Source organism: Salminus brasiliensis, chromosome 11 (assembly GCF_030463535.1).
Source record: "Salminus brasiliensis chromosome 11, fSalBra1.hap2, whole genome shotgun sequence".
NCBI classification, from domain to species: Eukaryota; Metazoa; Chordata; class Actinopteri; order Characiformes; family Bryconidae; genus Salminus; species Salminus brasiliensis.
The window spans coordinates 40393787-40418344 of record NC_132888.1 but is presented as its reverse complement, the minus strand read 5'-3'; the positions used below and the strand labels follow the sequence as shown (position 1 = coordinate 40418344).

Here is a 24558-nt window from a genome sequence, read left to right as displayed (position 1 = left end):
TTGTAAAGGGCCACTGTGGGTATCTGTGCTAGGCTAAAAGCTAACTATAGCTAGCTGGGAGGAGTACCACTTGTTAGAAGGGCTGTCATGGGTATTCATGCTGGGCTAAAAACTAACCTTAGCCAACTAGAGGAGGCACCATTCCGAGATGGACTACAGTGGGTATCTGTACAAGGCTAAAAGCTAACTCTAGCAAGCTGGGAGACCCACCTCTCATGGAAGGGCTGTCACAGGTTAGGCACAGGTCCTAGGCTAAAAGCTAACCCTGCCTGACTGACTACACTCTCTTCAGCTAGCTAACCGCAGCACTACCCTTTAAGATATGGCATGCGGTGCTACGCTCCGGTCTCTTTTCGAACTGCTGCCAATACAGCCCTGCTGGACAGTGCCGGGTCCCAAGCCGGCCAACTTCTCTTTCACGGTGAGCGGCAGCTTCCCACCCAGATTTAATTATGCTCTGTAAGACTCTCGGGATTTGCTCGGTATAGCTTGGGTACCCCTGGACCATAGTGGCAGCAGTGGCAATTTTCAAGACCTAGATGTCAGTAGCAGTAATGCATGTAACGTGTGTTTGCAGGTGGGCATACTCTCTCGTGCCTGCAGCGATTTCCTGGTCCAAACCCTGGATGTTTCTAATTGCCTTCACCTCCTGGCCATTGCCGAGGGCTATGGCTCACCTCGTCTGCTGCGCCGCTCCACCGAGTTTGTCATGGCCAACTTCCACATGCTCTCCTCCAGCCCAGACTTCCTGGAGATGCCGGCACGGGTGCTGGAGCGCAGTCTGTCCGACGATGCCCTCAGCATCCCAGATGAGGAGAGTGCGCTGCGATCCCTGCTCCGCTGGACCAAGCACGACCCACAGAAGCGCTGCCCGTTGCTTCCAGAGCTTCTCTCCCACGTCCGACTGCACCAGCTGCCCCCTGCTCTCCTGGAGGAAATGAGCCGGTCAGAGCCTCTGCTTCTAGATCAGAAAGAGTGTTCCCAAGTGATAGAGGAAGCTCTCGCGCAGACGAAGACCTGTAGCGGCCTCTTTCCGGATGCCCGTCCATCCACCACGGCCAGCTACATCTACGTGCACAAGACAGAAGAAGACGGCTTGACCCGACATGCCTTCTGCTACGACGTGGCAGCCGATCGGTGGCGCGAGCTGCCCCTGGACGCTGCCAGGCTTGCTGACTTGCCAGGCTCATCCCTGGCTGGCTTTGCAGAGAAGCTGTTTCTGACCGGAGGCTGTCGGGGCAACTGTTGCCGGGCCGTGCGGCTCCATATTGCGGAACCCCAGCATGAAGCTACCAACGAGGTCTGGTGCTACTGTCCTGTCACAGGTAGCTTAGTCCAGGTCCCGGCCATGGGCAAAGCCCGTACCATGCATGCCTCAGTCAGTACCTTGCGACGTCTCTACGTGATCGGTGGGAAAACCAGCGGGCCCTCTCACAACGTCCAGAGCCTGCCAGATGTAGAGTACTACGACCCGCTGCAGCGCTCCTGGACGGCAGTCAGTCCTCTGCCGCGCCGGATCTACTTTCCAGAGGCAGCAGCCTGCGGGAGCGTGGTCTACGCTCTGGGCTCTGAGCTGGAGATGTCCGAAGCCTTCAACCCCTCGCTGGACTGCTTCTTCCGCTACGACGCCGTTGCCGACCAGTGGTGCCAGCTGGTGGCCGAGTTTGGACAGTTCTTCCACGCCACGCTCGTCAAGGCCGTGGCCATCAACGAGACCCTGTACCTGTGCGACCTGTCCACCTACAAAGTGTACAGCTTCTGCCCGGACACTTGCGTGTGGAAGGGCGAGGGCTCGTTCGAGTGTGCCGGCTTCAACGCCGGGGCCATAGGCGTGCGGGACAGAATCTACATCCTGGGCGGGGACTACTCTCCAGACGAGATCACGGACGAGGTGCAGGTGTACCACAGTGGACGCTCGGAGTGGGAGGAGGTGGCACCCATGCCCCGGGCGCTCACGGAGTTCCACTGCCAGGCACTTAGCTTCAACCGCTACAGAGACCCCTGGAGGTCAGAGCCTGCAGAAACACTGTGAACCAAATCAGGAATACCACCTGAGCATGCCTGGACACACATGGATACATGTAGGGGTCACATCCCACAGTCAAGCACTACAGTAATACTTGGGGGGGTGGGGGGGCATGCCTATCTAGTGCACACATACTCAAATATGTCCCCCGCGAACCCCTTAAAAGACAACCCTAAATGTCCCTGAAGCTCTGAAAAGACTCTCCTCCAGCCACAGCTCTAATAAAAAAGACAATATTGCCCAGGGGGGCATAAGTGTAGAGGGCTGACCCCCCCAAAATAGACATAGATGAATTGATTAGCATCTCACTGAAAAATGTAGCTTAATCTGGGTTCCTGAGTGGCTCTGCTGGCAGGGTTGGCCCTTTCATGACCCAGACCATGAGTTCCAGACCATGAGTCCTTGCTCTCAATGGTTGGGTTGAATGGCCTTCCCTCTCCCCCCATCACTCAGCACGGTGCTAACCAGTGGCACCTAGCATTGTCTTCAACTGCACTGACTAGCATCCAGCATGTCCTAGAAACAACAACGGAATTGTGAGTCTTGTGCACCGTCACAGCTTTACAATAATCAGTATGAAGCTGTGATGTAAAGAAAAGCACTTTACGTAAAGCACTTCCAACTGTCTTCACTTTTGCACGTTTGTAAAACGTACGCTAAATGGCCAAAAGTGTGTGGACACCCCTGCACACAAGCCTACAATCACTATGCGCAATACCAAGCATCGGCTGGAGTGGTGCTGCCCATCGGCCTGCAGAATGCCAGCGGTAACGGGACGGTGGTCTGGGGCCCCTCTGTTCCAGTTAAAGCTACTCAAAGACATTTTACTGAATAACACGCTTCCAACTCTGTGGCGGACCCCCCCCTGATCACCTTTGGGACGGAATGAGCATCTCATGAAAAGTCTTCCCAGGGCTCCGCTAAGCTCATATAGGTGCGATGGTCTCTGGTGTCCACATATTTTTGGCCATGCAGATCAAATAAACTTGCCTTGCCTAGAACGCTTAACGAAATGAAAAAGCTCCACCTTGTATAGCTCCACCTTGCTGGAGTGTCGCCTGTCTGTCAGTGCACGGTCTGTGTTAGCCGTCCTCTAGGAGGTCTAGGTGGTCAGTGAGGGCAGGTACCTGAGTCCAGGTAGATTTACTGGATTTACATACAGTAAATGAGTCTAGACACAATCTGGAGTCACACTGACTGTTTATTTATTATTGTTTACATTTATTTTTCTGCATAAGCACAAACGTTTGATGTCTAAAAGGCCGGACACTTAGATCTATGAGGCTAAAGCGCTCCGGCGGTGAACACAGTCCCCCTGTGCTCAGGGCTGTGAACCAAAGCCAAAAGCAAGCACCAAACATCCACATCAGCATCTTCCTTTAATCCTTCCCCATCTCTTCATGTGTGGAGTCTCTCTCTCTCTCTCTTTCGCCTTTCCAAGCCATCATATCGCCATCTGCTGGTCAGGAGGGCTGGCATGCTTTCCTTCCCAGCTGTACGTCACACGCAGGGCTAAGACTCCTGGTAGGATCTGACCAGCAGCCACATGAGCAGCACTGTGATCAGGACGATCATAAAGTTCAGAAAGAGCTCCTGTGTGGACCGGTCCATCGCTCACAGTCGGGAGGGACGTTGGTGTGAGACGAGAAGATGTGGGAGTCACAGTAATCTACTAGTATAAGAGAGAGAGCGAGAGAGAGAGAGAGAGAGAGAAAGAGAGTTAATGTGAGAGTAGAACTATCTGCTACCCAGGGCTGTGTTAATCCAGCGGATTTATGGAGTGCAATATGGAGCCCATACCACTAGGGGGGGTGCTGAGAGCTCCTGACTGGCCCCTGACACTTAATATCGACCCTCTCCTTGCTGTCTGTCCCATGTCCTTAATCTCCCTGGGAAATTCTGTCTGTTTACGCTCTGTCTGTCTGTCTGGCTCTACTTTTATTGTTTAAGCTGATAAAAGAACACCTTGTTGAGGTGAGCACATCATAATAAAGACATTCTGAGTCTTCCACTAAGGACATACCAAGACAAGTCATGGTAAAGACATTTTAACAGTGTTACGGTAAGGACATAGTGTGGTAAGGACATAGTGTGGAAAGGACATTTTGGAGGTATTACGGTAAGGACATAGTGTGGTAAGGACACTTTAAGGGTGTTACGGTAATGACATACTGTGGTAAGGACATTTTGGAGGTGTTACGGTAAGGACATAGTGGGGTAAGGAGATTTTGGAGGTGTTATGGTAAGGATATACTGTGGTAAAGACATTTTGAGGGTGTTGCGGTAAGGACATAGTGGGGTAAGGAGATTTTGGAGGTGTTATGGTAAGGATATACTGTGGTAAAGACATTTTGAGGGTGTTGCGGTAAGGACATAGTGGGGTAAGGAGATTTTGGAGGTGTTATGGTAAGGATATACTGTGGTAAGAACACTTTCAGGGTGTTACGGTAAGAACATAGTGTGGTAAGGACACTTTGAGGGTGTTGAGGTAATGACATACTGTGGTAAGGTCATTTTGGAGGTGTTATGGTAATGACATACTGTGGTAAGGTCATTTTGGAGGTGTTATGGTAATGACATACTGTGGTAAGGGCATTTTGAGGGTGTTATGGTAAGGACATAGTGTGGTAAGGACATTTTTGTGGGTTCTTACTTTCTGGACCTGCATTTTCCATCTCTAGTGCCCAGTCCACCACCACAATGTACCATTATTTTATGTGTTTATTTTTCCCTGTTCACATTCCACAGGGTTTAACATGTTTCCACTGTTAGTGCCACACACACACACACTCACACACACACACACACTCACACAAATAAAAATAGCGGATTAATAAGCGCTCTGAAAGTCAGGTCCAGGTTTAAACCCACCTGTTGTCTTTGAGTTTCAAATTCTCATCTTTCATCTGCTCAACTGCTGCTACGATCCCTCACCCTGACAGCTCTCTGGATTCAGCCCCCCTTACATAAACGCTGCCCACTACCCGCCACCCAATCCGCTCTGTTGTTGTGGAATAAGGTAAACATAAACAAGTAAACAACTGTTTTACAGACGCTCTTACGGGAAATAATAACAGGAGTTGAGCCCCGCAGTCGCAGATTTACAGAATTTCCAAATGGTAAATAATCAATGATAAACAATAAAACTAAATAAATAAACAATGCAACAAAGACCAAGAACATAATAAACACAATTTAACTAAAATAAAACAATAATAAAAAATATTTTCAAAGTTATTATTATTATTTCACTTTTAGAAATGTCAGACCTTTCAGGATCTTTCTCATCAGTGTTTGTTTATCCCTCGGCAAAAACAAATAAATAACCCCCTAAAAGCTGCAGTTGTCTTTGGGACGTCCTATTATGGTCATTAATGAGACGTTTCTTTAAATAGTGCTGCATCCTGCTGTTTCCCTCCAGCCAAGCTTTACTTCGGTTCTCAACATGCCTCGACACCCTTTCTTATGTTTCTGCACTTGGCAGCAGCTCGGATTTGGAGGTTAGAACCACGACGCTGCAGATGCGAAGAACATCCTTCACAGTGCATCAGAGACAACCACAGAATAGCCTGAATTCAGCGGACACTGGCAGTCCTACCGCTTTCAACCTGATCTGATTTATTAATTTATTTAGTTATGTTTATACACGTTCATAAAAGTTATTCTAAGTTTATTTATTTTATCTTTTTAGTTTCTCTACTTTTATTTTAAATATATATATATTTACTTAAACTCTACTATATATGTATGTATGCATCTGGTGTGCAGTGCTATGAATACCCCCCTGCTCAGTCTATGAATATAGCTTTAATCATATATATTATTATGTTAAATAAATTATATTACTTATACTTATTGTAGAAATGTACTGAGCCAAAAAAGTTTTTATTTAAAAATATATATCTATATACATGTAACTTTATATAAATATATATATCTGTTTATTTAGACATTCTATATCGATCTATCAATCCATGAATGAATCCATTAATCCGTTTATTACCTGCTTACCTGCACACCTGCAGGACCTTGATGCTCAGCAACAGCTTCCCCGAGTCAGAGACAGTCTCTCCCTCTGCTTCTCTCGATCGCCCCTCTCTCTCACAGCAAACTTTTGGGGCTCCACACAAACGTCCCCTGCCTAAAGTACCCCAGCCAGCCCGGCACCTCCCAAACCGGGCCTTCAAACAGCCCTGCTGTGATGTCAGCGGCCAGGGCAGTTATCTAAGACCACTGTCCAGAGGAATAAAGCTGTGTGTGTGTGTGTGTGTGTGTGTGTGTGTATGGTTATGTATTTATCTCTTTGTGGGGACTTCATGTACTCAGGATGATGGGCACTTGCATGTTGTGTGAAAATGAGTGAAAATAAATAAACAGATCCTCTGAATCTCATTTCTGAAAGATTATGATATTTGATTTTGACCCCTAGTGTGTTAACGTAAAAAAGGCCAGAGGCCATGGTTTCATTGCTGAGGTTAAGGGTAATGTTGGTACATACCCTCAGATTACCATGGAAACGGAGATGTAATCGTATGTGTGTGTAATTGTGTGTTGAATATTGGCAGTGCTGTACACTTAACATACATATAGAAATGTGAGTCTGTCAGGTCCCCACAATGTGCCCCCCCATACGCACATACCGAGGACCCAGCTGTCGCTCGTCGGCTTTCTGGAGTCCTCCGTTTCTTTGGATCATGAAGAGATTCAGACCGGCGGTTTGCTGAAGCCTGCTTTGTGGAATGTCCCCACTGCAACCCGAGACCTCCATTGTTTTCGGATTAGACTGGGGCGTCCCAATCTCGCGTCTCTGAGACACATGGTGTCCAGTTCTGGCGCTGAGCACCTTTCTTCATACAGTAGGATGAACTTGTGGCACTGTCCCAAGCTCTGCATCAGCTCTGCTCAAAGTTATGGTCTTACAGAACCTACTGCCACCATGCTGCCTAATGCCAGGCGTGGGCTAGAGGGGTATAGAGCCCCCCAGCATTGAGAAGCTGTGGAGCAGTGGAAGAACTGTGTTCTCTGGAATGATGGTGGAGGAGCTCCATCCAGTACTTTTGATTTGGCTGATGTTGGGGATGATGAGGTGGGGTGATGATCTTCATCATCCAACATCCTGACCTCACTAACACTCTTGTTGTGGCTAAATGCAATCAAATCCTCACAGCAATGCTCCTCCTCCAGAATCTAGAGGAAAGTCTTCTTCTCTGGACAGTAGAGACAGTTACTCCAACAGAAGCAGGATCAGCTCTTTTTAATAGCCTTGATTTCAGAAGAAACACTGAATGAGCAGGTGTCCCAATACTTTTGTCCATACAGTGCAAGTCAGTGGAACTTTTAATTGGCTGCCTTTAACCATCAGAAGCTCCGTTTAGCACATTTATATTTAGGTACTGGAAGTTAGTCTCGACATTCAATAATCAATAATCAATCATAATAAGTAAAGCAGATGTGTGGCAGCTGTGTGTGCTGCTCTCCGTTCAGGCCCGTGTGCCTCTCTGTTTCTCAGAGAGCGCAAAGGTCCAGACGTGTCCAGCTTGGCCCCTGGGTTTCAGAACCGGAGCCCAGCGCTGATTTGGACCGGAGTGATATGCAGGCTGCAGAAGGATCCAGAAGGTCGGTCAGCCCCACCGGAGCTCCTGCTGCGTCCCCTGAACAGCTGTTCACAGGCTAACCCGGATTAGCCCTGGAAATAGACTCTACAGGATTCCTCTCCATCAAAGCCCCGATCACTAATTACTGAGAGACCCCCGGACACGCTGCAGCTTCACCCCCAGCCCACTCTGGAAATGTACAGCACACCGGGCCTTCAGCGAGCGGGTGAGCAGGCGAGCGGGCGAACAAGGGTCTGGTACGACACCAGAACCTCTGACTGACCTCTGATCAGAACTTTCAAACTCTGGGGTAATAAAGGGTTAATGGACCCTCTGAAGTTCTAACTTTACAGCTCATCCGCATAGTGTTAGCTATTAGCTACAACTATTAGCTACAACTATTAGCGACATCCAACACAGCCAGAGGTAAAGCCAACATATGGTTCATTATTAGTGCTAACTAGTGCTAAAGATAATGTTAAACCAAGGATAGCTATTAGCATTAAGCTAACACAATATTAGATAATATTAAACTAAGGATAAAGCCAACATATGCTACATATGCCAACAATGCTATTAGCATTAAGCTAACACACTGTTAACTATAACACAGCGTATTTAACAGACACACAAGTGTAGCTTTAGCGTCTCGGCGGGTGTTTGGTAATTAACATGCACAGCACATGGCGATGGAGCTGTGCCTTGGCAACACCAGCGAACCCCCTCCTCCCCCGGGGCAATCTCACATCAGCAGGCTGGCACGGAGGACGGGCAGATGCCTTCTGTAACATTAGCCCCCAGCGGAAAAGCGCTCCAGTGTTTGCTACGTTAGAGAAACTGCGGCCTGCAGGCCAATGCACTCGCATCCAGCAGTGGTACAGCAAGGCTTTCCGACCTGCAGACTCTTGATGAAGCCGCCGGGGATGAGAGGCAAAACATCCCGAGGTCCAGGCAAACTAGCCTTAGGCCTAGTCCAGAGATCTGCTGTTCCTCAGATCTTTTAGCTTCTCTACATGTCGGCCGGGTTTCAGCTCATTTCCTGTACTGACCCGTCTCGTTCAGGACCTCTGTCATTGTCCAAACATACACTACATCATCTGTCAAACATGGTGGAGGCACTGTTATGGTATGGGCTTGCATGACTGCCAGTAGAACTGGGTCACTGGACTTTATTGATGATGTTCAGATTTTATTAAGATTCTTGAAAGGAATAATGTAGAAATGCCTCCAGGTCTGTCATTAGTATTAGTATTAGTAATTAGTACAATAAGATTAGTCAATTTTCATGTTATCAGTGAAATTAAATATAGCTTTTATTATTTCACAAAAACAAGCATTATGAATAAACATAAAAATTTGTTTATTTCAATAAATAATGCCAATTTTTTATTTTATTTGAAGTAATATTGTATAATAATTTCAAATTATTAAAATAATTAAATAATAATAGTATAATAATAAATAATACAGTTTGTTTGAAGAAATAATATGGATATGTTTTATTTTTAGTAAATAATGCAGAAATTGTGGCCTAATTCTAAAATTAATATTTAAACAAAAAAGAGAATTTGACTAATTTTGTCAATTGTCTAGAAAAAATCCAGAGAAATTTGCAAATAATTTTGCTTATTCTAATAAATAATGTGAATAACTTTTATGTTTTTAAGAAATTATGGTAATTTTATTTTATTTGTTACTGTTTTTCCAAGAGATGGATAAAAAAATCGAATGGAAAATCCTGTCTTTGGACCGTGAGACAAAACTATTTCCAATTTATTTTTGGCTAAATAATCTAAACTAGCGCTTTCGACACCAGGAGGGTAAGGACCCTGCACTGTTTTGCATTACTTTTCACAAAAACTAAAATAAATAAATACATAAATAAACAAATAAATAATCAAAACATCAAAACAATCAGATATCAAGTGTATCCTGATGGACTGCACACGAGGTAAGTATGGAGTATGGAGAAGGAAAGACCTGCATGATTCGAGACATCTGTCAAACATGGTGGAGGCACTGTTATAGTTTAAACCCCTTCAACGTCACATGACCTTTTGGTTTGTGGTTCAGGTATTTTTAATGAGCCCGGAGCACTGCGGGCTGAACAGGCTTTTGTTTTAGGGCGGCCTGATCACCTCTCTCTCGACCTGCCCACTAAACCGTGGAATCTGAGCGACAAGCTGACAGCAGGGGTCACTGGGGGTCAGCAAATTTGAGGGATGGCGCTAAGAGGGCGAGCTTGGACGCGTGCCGGGAGAGCCCCTTCATTTTCAAATGCCTGCTTCTTAGGGGCTGTTAGAAAGAGGGCCCCTCTCAACACCCCCCCCCAACCCATCTCGCCCCCCGGACTCATTAGCAGACGTGTGAATTGCTGGGCTCGTATGGGACAGCCCCCCCGCTACTGTCCGTCGCTGTCCAGGCAGACTGTGACTCGCGGGCAGGGTGAACAACCAATCGGTGAGCTCTCTCCAGCAATGTGACCTTGCTGTCCCCGTTCATTTGACCGGGGTCAGGTCCACATTCTGCAAAGGGTTCTGGGGGCAGCTGTGGCCTTATTGTACATGTCCACCAGGAGCATGATGGGAAATTCTCTGTACAGGAATGTGGTTGCAGTTGGAAAACAGTGACTCTGCAGATGCGAGAGTCCGAACCGAGGTTCATGGTTCTGTTACATTACTGGTCAGTTCTGGTCAGTTCTGGTCAGACTGCAGTTTAGCCACTGAGCACACTGAGGAATGTGGGCTGCGCCTCCCTGTACTCGATATTGATTGGTCGGGAGAAGTGTGAGTGTGTGTGTGTGTGTGTGTGTCGGACGTTGGCATGTTGTTAATTTTTCCGAGGTGCCTTTCCGGGTGTTGTGCCAAATCCTGCCTCCCTGCCGGAATCCGACGCGTGTATCTCAGCAGAACACCGGTTCTTCTCTTCTTCTGTTGTCAGGTGACCGGACAGAGACCACCTCTTTAAGAACACACACCAACAGTCCAGCCTACTGAACACACACCAATACTCCGGCCTACTGAACACACACCAACAGTCCAGTCTACTGAACACACACCAACAGTCCAGTCTACTGAACACACACCAACAGTCCAGTCTACTGAACACACACACCAACACTCCGGCCTACTGAACACACACACCAACAGTCCAGTCTACTGAACACACACACCAACACTCCAGCCTACTGAACACACACCAGGGCGTCTGGGCGTCCATAAAGAAGACTGATTGGAGGGGAGAGGTGTTGACGAGCTAGTGTGCTAAATACAGCTGCTGGGGTGGAAATGCCTCTCTCTCTCTCTTACACACACACACACACACACACACACCCACACCCACACACACACACACACACACACAGAGAGTAGGGCTTTTTACTGAAGCGAAGTGGGGGAAGCTGATATCGTGATGAAGATGTTTGTCAAATGAAACAGTGAGCACGTCCTTAACCTTACAGAGCACGGAACTGGAATCCGGGTTCGAGGGCAGGAGTGACCACATGAAAGCAGGCCGTGGCCCACGAGCAGTGTATCACATGAACAGTGGCTTAGGGGCTTTATTAGTCTACTGGGCATTGAATGCAATGTCCAGCCCGTCCAGTGACAGCAGGGCTTCACATTTAGAGACCCTCCCGGTCGTTTACAGGCCCTTAGAATGGCTCAAATTCCCCACCCCATATGCATATGCACTGTAGATCGTTTACATGCAGGCTTATGCAAATGTTTGGATACCCCTGGACAGATGACATGTTGTTGATTATCTCAGAGTAAATAAGTTCATATCCTGCTACAGAGTCACACGTCTATATTCCAAAGCATAAGCACTGTTTATTAGCTTAATTTAACATATAACAAAAGTAATGGCACATACTTTTGCATACGCACTCAGGCTTTTACATATACACTAAATGACTATATACATTATACAACTCAAACCTTTGCCTATACACTATATAACAACTCAAACCTTTGCATATACACTATATAACAACTCAAACTTTGCATATACACTATATAACAACTCAAAGCTTTGAATATACACTATATGACAACTCAAACCTTTGTATATACACTAACAACTCAAACCTTTGCATATACACTATATGACAACTCAAACCTTTGCATATACACTATATGACAACTCAAAGCTTTGCATATACACTATATGACAACTCAAACCTTTGCATATACACTATATAACATTCAAAGCTTTGCATATACACTATATGACAACTCAAAGCTTTGCATATACACTATATAACAACTCAAACCTTTGCATATACACTATGTAACAACTCAAAGCTTTGCATATACACTATGTAACAACTCAAACCTTTGCATATACACTATATGACAACTCAAAGCTTTGCATATACACTATATAACAACTCAAAGTTTTGAATATACACTATATGCCAACTCAAACCTTTGCATATACACTATATGACAACTCAAAGCTTTGCATATACACTATATGACAACTCAAACCTTTGCATATACACTATATGCCAACTCAAACCTTTGCATATACACTATATGCCAACTCAAACCTTTGCATATACACTATATGACAACTCAAAGCTTTGCATATACACTATATGACAACTCAAACCTTTGCATATACACTATATGCCAACTCAAACCTTTGCATATACACTATATGACAACTCAAAGCTTTGCATATACACTATATGCCAACTCAAACCTTTGCATATACACTATATGCCAACTCAAACCTTTGCATATACACTATATGCCAACTCAAACCTTTGCATATACACTATATGACAACTCAAAGCTTTGCATATACACTATATGACAACTCAAACCTTTGCATATACACTATATGCCAACTCAAACCTTTGCATATACACTATATGCCAACTCAAACCTTTGCATATACACTATATGACAACTCAAAGCTTTGCATATACACTATATGACAACTCAAACCTTTGCATATACACTATATGACAACTCAAACCTTTGCATATACACTATATGCCAACTCAAACCTTTGCATATACACTATATGCCAACTCAAAGCTTTGCATATACACTATTTAACAACTCAAAGCTTTGCATATACACTATATGACAACTCAAAGCTTTGCATATACACTATATAACAACTCAAAGTTTTGAATAAACACTATATGCCAACTCAAACCTTTGCATATACACTATATGACAACTCAAAGCTTTGCATATACACTATATGACAACTCAGATATTTTGCATATGCACTATAATTCAAACCAGATGTTCAGATGTTTCAGGTTCTCTGGGTGGTGGAACCCTTTTGTAGATGGGACAAAAGAGCCTGAAGAAGAAGCTGCCTGCTGCCTTTGAACAGTAACCGAGGTTTTATGGCCTGCAGTAAATCACCCAGTAGAGCGAGTATTTGATCTAAAGGCCTAATTCACAGGATGTGGCAACCCTGAGTGTCTGGAACGAATGATGCATTTGGGAGGTCACATCGACTCGTAAGGTGAGACCCCCACCACTGCAAGATGGAAATAATGCAGGCCAGACCTAACCTCTACTGGTTGGTGTGGTTAGCTGTTTGCTAAAGAGCTGCGTAATTGTTTCCAAGTGTTCCCAGTTAATCAGCTGATTTCACAAAGGCTCATCATAACAGTAGGATGTTCCCATAGTACACACATTCAGACTATCCCCCCTCAGGCCTCTCTCCCAGATTACTGGAGCCTCACCATATTTAAAAACACATGTTCTTCTGGGAATGAAGCAACCCTTTCAGAAAGGAGGTGAACGTCCCCAACGAGAACTCTGACCATTCATCATCAACTGAATCCAAATTAACCAGCATTTCCCATTTCAACTGTGAGCACTGAGGAAATTCCAGACCACCCCTCCCCCCATTCCCAGTTTTCCTCACATTCCAGAGGTTGAATAGGTATTCTCAGAGAGTGACCCCTCCCTAACCACTGAGAGAAAGCGAGACTCAAGAGCAAACCCTCCCTCAGAACAGGATCCCACACAGACTGTGGAGGACTACCACTTCCAGAAACAGTAGCAGTTATCAAATCAGAGGTTCGGAAGAGACAGGACACTAGTAGACGGGTTTGGAGGTGGAATTTGGAATTCCCCAAGATTTCCAGGCTTCCAGTCTTCGTTTATTTCCACCCCTTCATCTAATCACTATTTCTGAGCAGTTTCCTTCTTTCCACTGCTGCAGTGATTGGAGTTTCTCAGCTGGACCCAAGGTCCCACCTTCCTGCTGGTAAACTCGTAAACTTTACGAGTCGACAAAGATCAGTGAAAGTTTTCCAGTCCTCCGCAACATGCTTCAGGCTGGCTAGGATGGCTGATCCCTCCCTGGCTCTCTTCACACTGGTGCTAGCTTTCAACGTCCTCGTCTTATACGCTGAGGACCACGGCGCGTTAGACGACGCCAGGTTAGACGAAGTGGCGGCGGACGTGATTTCTGACTTTGTGACGTCAGCCGAGTTTGGGACCACCCGCTCGGTTTGCAAACCCGTGCCGAGCACCATGGGACTGTGCCACGGCATCGGGTACGAGTCCATGAGGCTGCCCAACCTCTTGGGCCACGACACCGTCAAGGAGGCGCAGCAGCAGTCGGCAGCGTGGACACCCTTGGTGAACAAGCGATGCCACGGGGACACCAAGAAGTTCCTCTGCTCCCTCTTCGCACCCGCATGCCTGGTGGAGCTCACGGCGGCTGTGCCTCCTTGCCGAAGCCTCTGCACGAGTGTGCGGGACGGGTGCCTGCCCGTCATGAGCGCCTTCGGGTTCCCGTGGCCAGAGGCGTTCAACTGCAGCCGCTTTCCCGCCAGAGAGGGGCTGTGCATCCCTGGAGCTGAGGATGCTGGACATACAGACGCTTCAGAAACGGACAAAGGTACGAGTCGAATGCCTTGTTAGCATCAATAAAGAGCTTTTGCAGAAGCTTTTCTTCTGGTTTCATAAAGGTTCCATCGTAGTTCCCCTATGGCATTTGAAGGGCCTCTATTTTTGGGTTGTATGTTATCGATGGCAAGGTAGGTCCTGTTCAGGTTGGATGCGGTCTGAAGGTGCTATCTTCTGAGTTAAAGCTCCTCAGTGTCAATATTCAGAACACGTGCAGTATTTAAGATATTCTACTATACCCATGCAGTTGATTTGCGCTGCACATTCTCTGCAAAGTATTAGGACCCAGGTTCATCCGTTTATCACTTTCCTCATTTTGCTTGGTTACAAGCACTTAAGCAGTGAAGAGCATCACTTTATGGAGGCCTGGCATTCCAACTTCTGCAGACAAAGAGCCAATCCTGCAGGAGAAGGTTTGTAGGGAAGCAGTCACGTGACGAACAGAACCAAATCATGCAACCTGTGCAATTTCGGGAGGACCAGAGATCGCTCCTCTGGCCTCTCACTTGACCAAATGTATCGAACTCTCAGAGCGAATGCTGGTTAATGTGAAAACGCCCTGAAAGAACTAGGGTAAGTGCTGTGAGAACTTCAGGTCTTCATGGGTTGAGGGGTAGGGACACTGAGGTAGCAAGACCTAGCCTTAAGGGAAGGATATGTCAAGAGCCTAGCCGTTGAGGACCTACAGTGGTCTGCATGCATGCAGTTCTGAACTGAGGAGAAGCATGGCCTGAAACCAGAGTGTAAACCTCCCTCAGTAGAGAAGTCCCACCCAAGACCTTCAGTGTAGCTTATGGAGCAAAGGAGACTTCAGAAGAAGACCCTGGTCATGAGCTGATCCTGCAGGGGAGGCAGTGCGACCCGGCGTTCTTGGGAAATACTGCTCTAACACAAAGTGACTGACCCATGCCAGGCATTCTGGGTAATCAAGGGGCTCTTCCTGTATTCTCAGGTACTGTGCTGTGCGATGCCTGCAGCCTGGCTTCAGAAGGAGAAAGCGAGATCCAGAAGAACTTCTGCAGCAGTCAGTTCGGTGAGTGATGGTCTATGGCCGGGGTGAACCTAATAGACCTTCATGGGCTGTAATCCTGACACATCCTGTATGTTCTACAGCAGAGGTCTTCAAATCTGGACCCTGAGTCCAGTTTCCAGTCCTGGAGTTAATATTTGAGTTCCAGAACTGGGTCCAGATATGAAGACCTCAACCTTCCATCACTTCACTCTCATGCCTGTCTCTGCTCCTCCTCCTTCAGCTTTCAGACTTCAGATTGGCTCCTCCACCCTGGAGGGGTTGGACCTGCGTGTGGTGCCTCAGGGGCGGAGCCGTGTCCTTCGGTGGGAGGGCAGCGAGCAGGAGCAACAGGCTGCGATGCAGCAGAGCGCCCTCTGGCTACCAGAGGCTGCAAACTGTTCCTGCCAAGCCCTGGAAGGGAAACCTGTGGGGTCCATGCTGGCCCTGGGGAACATGCATAAGGGGCGCATGGTTCTGTCCAGACTCGTGAAGTGGTCCCGCGGTGAGAAGGAGCTGAAAAAGTTTGTTCGGAAACTGACCAGACTGTCATGCTAATGATAGCTAGCCTGTTAGCATTAACTGTGCTGAAAATGCTGAAGCAAATGGCTAGGGGGCGTGGGCGGATTCGTTTTACTAAGGCCCAATAGCTTACCTTACACTACATGGACAAAAGTATTGGGACACCTGCACATTCATTCACTATGTCTTCTGAAATCAAGAGTGTTGATGGAGTAACTGCCTCCACTGTCCAGGGAAGACGACTTTCTACTAGCGACTCATCCCACCCAAAGGTACTGGATGGAGCTCCTCCACCATCATTCCAGAGAACACAGTTCTTCTACTGCTCCACAGCTCAATGCTGGGGGGCTTTATACCCCGTCTAGGGGTGTCCACAAACTTTTGGATATAATGTTTGGACATATAGTGTGAATCAGAATAGATTATTATGTCACTTTTTAATATTTTTGTTTATGTTTTTATTTCATCTGAATGGTTTCTTTTGCTCTGTAGTCAATAAAATGCTTCTGTGTACATCTGGGCGTCTTTCATAATTTGGGGGCTTTCGCACCTCATGCCTTTTATAAACGAAACATGATACACATAAAGATCCTCGAGGAACATTTGGAGGTTCTTCAAACCATGAAACCTTTAAGGAACCTTTATCTTCTGAACACAAAGACAAAGAGAGAGAGACAATAAGAAAGAGAGAGAGAGAGAGAGGGTAGGGGTTACAGTAACCCTATCCTTCCCTCACTCCACACCTGTTCCCATGAACACCACAGAGCCACACGACCCACGGTTCTGCTGCTGTACCAGCCAACCCAGTTAAACCTACCTCTCTCTGGGCCTGAGAGAGAGAGAGACTGCACCCTGGGCGAGTGGGATGGGGTATCAGTAGGGGGTGAGGGGTGTAGAGGTGAGGTAGGGGTGAAGGTGAGGGTGTGTTGAGCCTGTTCTCGGCAGCGTCTGCTCTCAGACTGCACACAGTGTAAGGAGAGCACACCGGTGCCACTCAATAATGCAAAGGGTGAAGCTGATTGGCTACCACTTGACCAGTCATCCTCCACACCTGTCTCACACACACACACACACACACACACACACACGAAGAGAGAACGAACCTTCGTCCCTGATCCTACCTGCGTCCACTCCCAACGGCCAGCCTTCAAAGCTTCCCTTCTCAGGCATTTACAGGTACAGGTGAGTGTTTTTTAAGTGTTTATTAGCTTCAGGTGATGTTCTCCAGGTTGGATGGGCCGTGGGTGGTGGTGAGGCTGCTGGTGAGGTTTGCTTGAAGTGTGCTTCACTTATCTGGGTACAGTTGAGGTGGCAGGTACAGGTCAGCAGCTTCAGGTGTCTGACAGTAGGCTACAGTAGCTCAGACAGAGGATACAGAGCTACACCAGCAGAAGAACCATATGAGGGTCCACTTCTGTCCGCCAAGACCAGAAAGCTGAGGCTGCAGCAGCTCAGCACAGGCCCACCAACTGGAGAGAGGTAGCCTGGTCTGAGAAAAGAGCAGTCCAGGCCTGTGGAGGAGGTGGAGGTGGTGGTGGTGGTTTTCTTGGCTCACTTTAGACCATTAATATCAATCCAGCATTGCTTGAATGCCTCAGACTATTTGAGCACTGTTGCTGACCATGAGCATCCCCTCCCAGCCAAAATGCTCATGTGGGGCTCTCATGGGGGGAACGTGGGCATAAGGGCTCTGAGAAGGTTCCTACATGGGTTGTTATTGGGCCTCATGTGTAACCCCTCCTGCTCCCATCACTGACTCACTGTGGTGGGCATCTATATGTGGGGCCGACTTAGAACCCAAAGACAAAACCTTTTTGTTCACAGGGGGTCAACCCTTACAGCCCCCACATGGGCATTTAGCTAATTACAGCCCCCCTGTGGAGTTACGGGACGCGCACCCTTCTGAGCTGAGGCTTTATTGCATGCAGCAACACAGAAGCTCAGGGCGGCTGACTGACCTGGCTCCAGGGCAAGCCTCCACCGGCCTTAGGTAACACTGTCTCTGGTTACTCTGGGGGATTTGAAGAACACTCTGGAAGGAGACCTGGACTGAAGCCTAGCAATGGCAAAGAAGCTGTGGAGAAGCCCAGCAGAAGAATGTGAAGACTGGAGGAGGCCCGAATCACCTACGAACAGCCCCCCATTCCCATGGTGTCTTTAGAATCTGCTGCATAAATTCAATATGGCGGAGTCCCTGAGGCGGCGGGAAACTAGCCAGCTGCCTGAACAGCGTCCATTTATTAAGTAAACTTCTGATAATCTAAGAAATGTTTGGTCTGACCTTGCTGAAACTGCACATGCATACGTTCATGATTAGCATGCTATCAGGCTACTAGCCAGGTTTACATTGGCAGATGAGTTCACTGGCCTTTTCTGATGAACTTGCCCATAGAAATGGTCTCTCCAGCCATCGCCTTGGCCTTCCTACCGCTGTTGCTGACGCTGATTATCCGGTACCGGCACTACTTCGTGCTGTTCTACCGGGCTGTGCTGGTGCGCTGGGTGCAGGACTTGGTGACGGGGATCAGCAGGGAGGAGCGGGTGTACCAGTACATCCTGACACACGCCACTCCGGGTGACCCAGACAGCATCCTGGACACCTTCGATGACTGGTGCAGCAAAGTGGAGTTCATCAGCCATATCGGTCCTAAGAAAGGTAAGACCGGACCGGACCAGAACTCTGTCCAGATGCTTCCGTTCCTAAGACTTCTCAGGGGCTCACCTGTGTTCTCAGGTATGATCCTGGACAGGCTGCTGAAGGAGCACTGTCCACTGACGGTGCTGGAGCTGGGCACCCACTGTGGCTACACTGCAGTGCGCATCGCCCGCTCCCTCCCCATTGGAGCGCGCCTCTTCTCCGTGGAGATGGACGAGGGGAACGCCCGGGTGGCCGAGAAGATCATCCGGCTGTCGGGGTTCGACGACGACGCGGTGAGGGACTTGCACATGTACACTATATGTCTTATAACGTCAAACATGAATGCAGCCATTGCTGACACAGGCGTGCAAATGCACACACACAGCTTGTCTAGTCCCTGTAGAGAAGAAGTACTGCCAATAGAACAACATCATGTCAACATCATGACCCTATTGACACCATGCTGCCTAATAATGCCAGGCATGGGCTAGAGGGGTCTCTGGAATGATGGTGGTGAAGCTCTATCCAGTACTTTTGGATGGGATGGGTTGGGTGGTGATCGTCTTACAACATTCTGACCTCTCGTGTCTGAATGCAGTCAAATCCTCACAGCAATGTTCCTCAAAAATCTAGTACAGAGTCTTCTTCTCTGGACAGTAGAGACAGTTGCTCCAACAAAAGCAGTAGACACTCTTAAAACGCTTGATTTCAGAAGAAACAATGAATTAATAAGCAGGTGTCCCAATACTTTTGTCCATATTGGTCAGACCAAATCTGCACCCCCTGAGACTGATGTCTCAAAGGCCACCAGCAGCAAAACAGCCCCAAACTATAAATAACCATTAATACCATAGCAACCACCTGAAATACCATAGCAGCCACTTGTTTGAAGATTTCCCAGCATCAGCTCCGTGACCCTTCCTCTCCGCAGGTGGAGCTGATCGTGCGCCCCTCGGACGAGGTGATCCCTCGGCTGCGGGAGGATTACGGCGTGGAGCGGCTGGACTTTGTCTTCATGGACCACTGGAAGCGCTGCTACCTGCCTGACCTGCAGACGCTGGAGGGCAGCGGCCTGCTGGGAGAGGGCTCAGTCATCCTCGCCGACAACGTCATCTTCCCCGGGGCTCCCAACTTCCTGCGGCACACGCGACGCTCCGGCCTGTACGAGCACCGCGTGCACCGCGCCACCCTCGAGTACATCCGGGGCATCCGGGACGGCATGGCCGAGCTCGTGTACAGAGGGGTGAAGTGAAGGGGACGAGAACTGACCTCAATTAACAAGCTGCCTTTTTAAGTGTGTTGTTTTTTTTTTTAAAGCTGTTGTACCTTTTGTTTGTTTTTGGCCAAAAGGAAATAAACAAGATTACTATAAGATACACCATATGGGAAGAAAAAAAAAAAAAGTATTTGGACACCTGCTCATTTACGGTCCAATCAAGGGTATTAAAAGAGCTGATCCTGCTTCTGTTGGAGTAACTGTCCCTACTGTCCAGAGAAGAAGACTTGACTAGATTCTGGAGGAGGAGCATTGCTGTGAGGATTTGATTGCATTCAGCCACAACAAGAGCGTTACTGAGGTCAGGATGTTCGATGATGATTATCACCACCCCACCTCATCCTAAAAGTATTAGATGGAGCTCCATCCAGACACCAGGTATCCGTGTCGGTCTGAGATCAGCGGAAAAAAGCTGGATCAGATTTTGGAGGGAAAAAAGAGAAGGGAATGAATCCAATCTTGTAACAAATCCAGTGCGACTGTGTGTGTGTGTGTGTGTGTGTAATCCAAGAACCTGAGGCTGGGTTAAGACGCTCATCTGAAGAACTTCCACTAAACCCAGCCTATTTCTAAGAGCCCAAAGGGTTTCCTTTTTAATATGTATAAAAATATCAGTACTGGTTGATACTGAACTGGTCAGTATTGGTATCAGACTGGTTTAGAGAACTGGGTCGTCTTATTTGACCTGGGTTAACCAAATCCACACATTTCCGTCACATACAGATCATTTTGGGAGCCCCAAGGGTCCTGCCGTCTTTCCTCACTCACAACTTAGTGTGATTGCACCCCCTTGTGGACAGACGACTCTATCCCAGGAGGACTGGCCTCCAGCTACAGTTTGGTAGCGGCCCTCCTCAAGCACACACAGCAGTTAGGCCAACTACCAAACTCTGCTGGAGCACCGCTGCTGCTGACCAACCCTCCAACCCTCCAGGAGAGGACCCCCTTGCCTGGGACTTGTCAGTTTTCACCCTCCCCTCTTTCGGAGTTGACGGGAATGTGCTGGGAGCAGGAAGCCAGGAGGAGCTGGTTGCTCTAGACTACGGTGTCCTACAGTGTCCACTTGACTGAAATGAAAACGTTCGGACTCAGGTTTGGTTTATTTACAAACACTCCGACTCTTTATCCACGTAAAAACACACACTGCTGTACAAATAACAGAGTCCACACTCATGCCGGCCAGCGTCCAGGATTTTATAAGTGCTAACTCAGCACTGGCATTGCTTACAGTGCTGGCAAGCCCAGGTGAAGCACTGGGTCACTCCATATCCAGGAAACTGACCTTCAGAGGCGGGCAGGTGGACCTCAGGATGCTCTGTTCACTTCAGCTGAAGGATCTACAACTGGCTCCAAGGTAGCAATACAAATCCCCTGGCCGTCTAGTTTCCCCATTCTCTCTCACACACACACACACACACACACACACACACACACGGATTAGGAGCCTCTATTGTTCGGCATGCGGGTGTGCAGCGCCCCCTAAGGCCAGTTCAGTAGGCCACCTGTCCTTGAGAGAGGTTACAACCTGATAGTTACAAGGCAATAGACTACACACTGGTGTGTGTGTGTGTGTGTGTGTGTGTGTGTGTGAGAGAGAGAGAGAGAAAAAGAGACGTGTCCCTGAACAATTCTCATAAAAAGGCGAGTTATGGCTGGGTGGCACCTGGAGCTGTTCAAGTCCTGCAGCACAGGAGGTTTGGTCTGCACCCGTCCTACAGGCCGCTCCAAACGCAGCGTACGGAGGCTTCAAAGACCAAGTACAAACAAACAAACAAACAAACAAATAAACAAACTTCAACACAGACTCCAGGCCAAGCAGACGAGCCTCCACCCCTCCCACAGAGCCAGGAAGATCTCTGGCGAGAAACGTAGGAGGTGGACGTTTATTTGGGTTCAGATCATCCACTGGTCCTGATCCTGGTCTGCTCCCTCCATATCAACCTGGGTGAGAAACAGCAGAGGCAGCATTCAGTCAGACAAGTGTAGCGGTGATGCTTCCCTCTTAATGATTCAAGCATTTTTATGGACAAAAGTATTGGGACACCTGCTCATTTATTCTGTGTTTCTTCTGAAATCAAGAGTATTAAGGAGCTGATCCTGCAGATTCTGGAGGAGGAGCATTGCTTTGCATTGATTGCATTCCCAGTCAGGATGCTGGATGATGATCACCACCTCACCTCATCATCCCCAACTCATCCCATCCAAAAGTACTGGATGGAGCTCCTCCACCATCATTCCAGAGAACACAGCTCTTCCACTGCTCCACAGCTCCTCAATGCTGGGGGGCTTTATACCCCTCTAGCCCACGCCTGGCATTATTAGGCAGCATGGAGCCAATAGGGTCATGATGCTGATCTGCTCCAGAGGGTCCTATTCTATTGGCAGTACTTCTTCTCTACAGGGACTAGAGAAGCTGTGTGTGCATTTGCACATCTGTGTCAGCAATGGGTTCAGCTTAAAGTAGCTGAATGCATTTGTGAGAAGTGTCCACAAACTTTTAGCCATTCAGTGCTGACCTCTTACCTCATTTATCTCGCCATCATCTGGAAACTCGTTGTAAATGTTCATGTCATCCATGTCCTGCATATCTTCGTCTTCCTCAGAGTCCTCCTCGCTGTCCTCCTCGTCTTCGTCGTCCTCCTCTTCCTCCTCGTCAAACGTCTACAGAAGAACGGGAACTTTACTGCGCGGCCCGAGCCGTACCTCTGCTTATCCGTCACCTACATCAACACGGCCGTGACCGCGGTCAGCTTACCTCGAAGATGGGTCTCCCAATGGGCAGCAGGTTAGTGTCCTTCTCAGCAATGCTCTGCAACTGGAGAACGGAAGCAAACGTCAACAGCAGAACAAAAAGAGACCCTCAGCTCAAAGCTGCCATCAGATCAGCTCAGGAACAAGCAGCTTGCCCAGGTCTGGTGTTGCTGCTCCTGCTGGTGAAGCTCCGTTTCGTCCACACATGGTCGGTCCAGGTTGAACCACAGAGACTCCGTCATCCGGGGAAACAGCGAGGGGAAGAGCGTGGACATGACTGGACACAGACGAGACAGACGTTCCCATCAGAGAACAGCAGAAGCACCTCTATAAGACCACCGGGCAACTTCTGGATGGGGGACAACGCTCAACAGTGAAACGTACAGCTAGGGTCTGATGCACTGGTTGGAAAGTCATCAGAAGAGCCCCCCCCCCAAAATTATATAAATAAATAAATAAATAAATAAAAACAAAAATCATCAGACATTTTTCAAAGGAGCTTCTAAACTGGTCTACCACTACTTCTCTAGACCTACAGATAACAGGTGGTCTTCAATGTCTCCAAGCTCAGCCATGTTACCATCACTGTCTTTACATCATATAATAAATCAATCAACTATTAATTAACTCAGATTTACTACAAATCTAATAAAAAATAAAAATAAAAAAATATCGTCTCATTATCAATATGAATAAATCAATAAATCAAGATATGCATCCTATTACCAGGTTCCTGCCAGTAGACAGACCTACAGATGACCATTAAGCAGTGGATAATGCAACGGTTTACATTCTGCTGACGGGTCATTTTGGGGGGTCAAGTGAACCCTATGGTGCTCAAAGCCTTCATGTTAGACATTATTAAATTTATGTTTTTATTTTTATGCACTTTCAGCACAAACTATAAAACCAGAGAGTTTAAAAAAAACACAACCATTAAAAATAAAATAAAAGAAGTTTTAGAGAAATATCGTGAGACACTCTCAGCCATACCCCCCCCCCCAAACACAGCGGAGACCCCAGCCCCAGCCCCCAGCCCCCAGCCCCCAGCCCCAGCCCCAGCCCCCAGCCCCAGCCCCCAGCCCCCAGCCTTCAGCCGACAACCCGAACCCCTCCTCCGAATCCAGAACCGGCGGAACTGCGCGAGAGGAGAGTCGGGGCTTTAACCGACACCACAGCCCGCTAATGCTAACGCTAATGCTAACGCTAATGCTAACGCTAGCTAGCTCGCTAACGGTCCACAGCGCGTCAGTATCCGGGTGGGGTTGATGTCAGGACCCCTGTGAGAGCCCCCCGCCCCGCGCTGCCTCGCCTGTACGGGTGGAGCCTCTCTCTGAGGCGGTTTGTGAGGCTTTACCTGCAGGACGAGCTTCTCCTCCTCCCGGCCCAACTACAACCACCACAACCACCACAACCGAGCCGAGCCAAACCTGCGCCCCCGCCTAAGCCGTCCCTCCGGGACACGAACTCCGCGCCTCTGGTTCCTCCTCCTCCTCCTCCTCCTCCTCCTCCTCCTCGGGGCGGTCTCGCTGATCTGTGATCGGATCTGCCGCTCTATTCTGATCTGATCTGATCTGATCTGATCTGATCTGGGGAGACTCGGCCAGGCGGGTCTGATTAGAGATCTGAGGGAAATCAAAGCTATTTATTGTTTAGAGCGCTGGTTCACTCTGACCACCCGTATTCAGACAAGTCCCGCCTCCTGCGCTGTGATTGGCTAGTGGTTCATGGTTCTCGGCCGGAATCAGCAGGGTTTTGCGCTGTAGGGCGGAGCTTGTCTGAAAACCGGTGGGGAAACTTTCTTTCTTTTAATTTAATTTAATTTAATTTAATTTAATTTATTTAATGT

The 24558-nt window shown here is 47.9% G+C and overlaps 5 protein-coding genes across 8 annotated transcripts in view; 3 read left to right on the top strand and 2 right to left on the bottom strand.

Moving 5' to 3' along the window:
* kbtbd3 (kelch repeat and BTB (POZ) domain containing 3) overlaps positions 1-6380 on the top strand; it is a 9008-nt gene extending 2628 nt beyond the window's left edge. Inside the window, exon 4 of the mRNA XM_072690875.1 lies at positions 578-6380. Coding sequence (XP_072546976.1) covers positions 578-2032 — 1455 coding nt within the window. The 3' untranslated portion in view covers positions 2033-6380. The remainder of the gene's footprint in view (positions 1-577) is intronic.
* On the bottom strand, positions 3399-6124 carry sln (sarcolipin). 2 transcript variants are annotated; one of them, XM_072690876.1, is made up of 2 exons: positions 6030-6124; positions 3399-3698 (listed from the first exon to the last, which is right to left on the bottom strand). In XM_072690876.1, exon 2 carries the CDS (start codon positions 3635-3637, stop codon positions 3539-3541), a length of 99 nt encoding a protein of 32 aa, XP_072546977.1. In that variant the 5' UTR covers positions 3638-3698; positions 6030-6124; the 3' UTR covers positions 3399-3538. The 2 variants fall into 2 exon arrangements, with proteins under 2 accessions (XP_072546977.1, XP_072546978.1); XM_072690877.1 differs by having other exon boundaries at positions 6038-6124.
* Positions 6381-13943: 7563 nt separating the features above from the next.
* Positions 13944-16080, top strand: sfrp2l (secreted frizzled-related protein 2 like). The gene is made up of 3 exons (XM_072691585.1): positions 13944-14505; positions 15466-15546; positions 15767-16080. The coding sequence occupies exons 1-3, from the start codon at positions 13947-13949 to the stop codon at positions 16078-16080; spliced, it is 954 nt and encodes a 317-aa protein (XP_072547686.1). The 5' UTR covers positions 13944-13946.
* A 2358-nt stretch (positions 16081-18438) lies between these two features.
* On the top strand, positions 18439-19934 carry tomt (transmembrane O-methyltransferase). The gene is made up of 3 exons (XM_072691461.1): positions 18439-18700; positions 18779-18975; positions 19614-19934. The coding sequence occupies exons 1-3, from the start codon at positions 18439-18441 to the stop codon at positions 19932-19934; spliced, it is 780 nt and encodes a 259-aa protein (XP_072547562.1).
* A 1117-nt stretch (positions 19935-21051) lies between these two features.
* anapc15 (anaphase promoting complex subunit 15) lies at positions 21052-24349 on the bottom strand. Of its 3 annotated transcripts, none has more exons than XM_072691437.1 (5): positions 24067-24349; positions 22865-23058; positions 22714-22773; positions 22482-22619; positions 21052-21899 (listed from the first exon to the last, which is right to left on the bottom strand). In XM_072691437.1, the coding sequence occupies exons 2-5, from the start codon at positions 22982-22984 to the stop codon at positions 21852-21854; spliced, it is 366 nt and encodes a 121-aa protein (XP_072547538.1). In that variant the 5' UTR covers positions 22985-23058; positions 24067-24349; the 3' UTR covers positions 21052-21851. The 3 variants fall into 3 exon arrangements, with proteins under 3 accessions (XP_072547538.1, XP_072547535.1, XP_072547537.1); XM_072691434.1 differs by having other exon boundaries at positions 22865-22986; positions 24067-24347; XM_072691436.1 differs by lacking the exon at positions 24067-24349 and having other exon boundaries at positions 22865-23680.
* Between the last annotated feature and the right edge of the window lie 209 nt (positions 24350-24558).

Excerpts from the sequence above, each read along its gene's own strand:
- sln (XM_072690876.1), bottom strand. The coding sequence starts at position 3,637 with ATGGACCGGTCCACACAGGAGCTCTTTCTGAACTTTATGATCGTCCTG.
- sfrp2l (XM_072691585.1), top strand. The coding sequence starts at position 13,947 with ATGGCTGATCCCTCCCTGGCTCTCTTCACACTGGTGCTAGCTTTCAAC. Across the intron at positions 14,506-15,465 it reads CGCTTCAGAAACGGACAAAG|GTACTGTGCTGTGCGATGCC; the intron begins GTACGAGTCGAA and ends CTGTATTCTCAG. Across the intron at positions 15,547-15,766 it reads CTTCTGCAGCAGTCAGTTCG|CTTTCAGACTTCAGATTGGC; the intron begins GTGAGTGATGGT and ends CTCCTCCTTCAG.
- tomt (XM_072691461.1), top strand. The coding sequence starts at position 18,439 with ATGGTCTCTCCAGCCATCGCCTTGGCCTTCCTACCGCTGTTGCTGACG. Across the intron at positions 18,701-18,778 it reads CCATATCGGTCCTAAGAAAG|GTATGATCCTGGACAGGCTG; the intron begins GTAAGACCGGAC and ends CTGTGTTCTCAG. Across the intron at positions 18,976-19,613 it reads CGGGGTTCGACGACGACGCG|GTGGAGCTGATCGTGCGCCC; the intron begins GTGAGGGACTTG and ends TCCTCTCCGCAG.
- anapc15 (XM_072691437.1), bottom strand. The coding sequence starts at position 22,984 with ATGTCCACGCTCTTCCCCTCGCTGTTTCCCCGGATGACGGAGTCTCTG. Across the intron at positions 22,620-22,713 it reads TTGGGAGACCCATCTTCGAG|ACGTTTGACGAGGAGGAAGA; the intron begins GTAAGCTGACCG and ends GTTCTTCTGTAG. Across the intron at positions 21,900-22,481 it reads ATGATGGCGAGATAAATGAG|GTTGATATGGAGGGAGCAGA; the intron begins GTAAGAGGTCAG and ends TTTCTCACCCAG.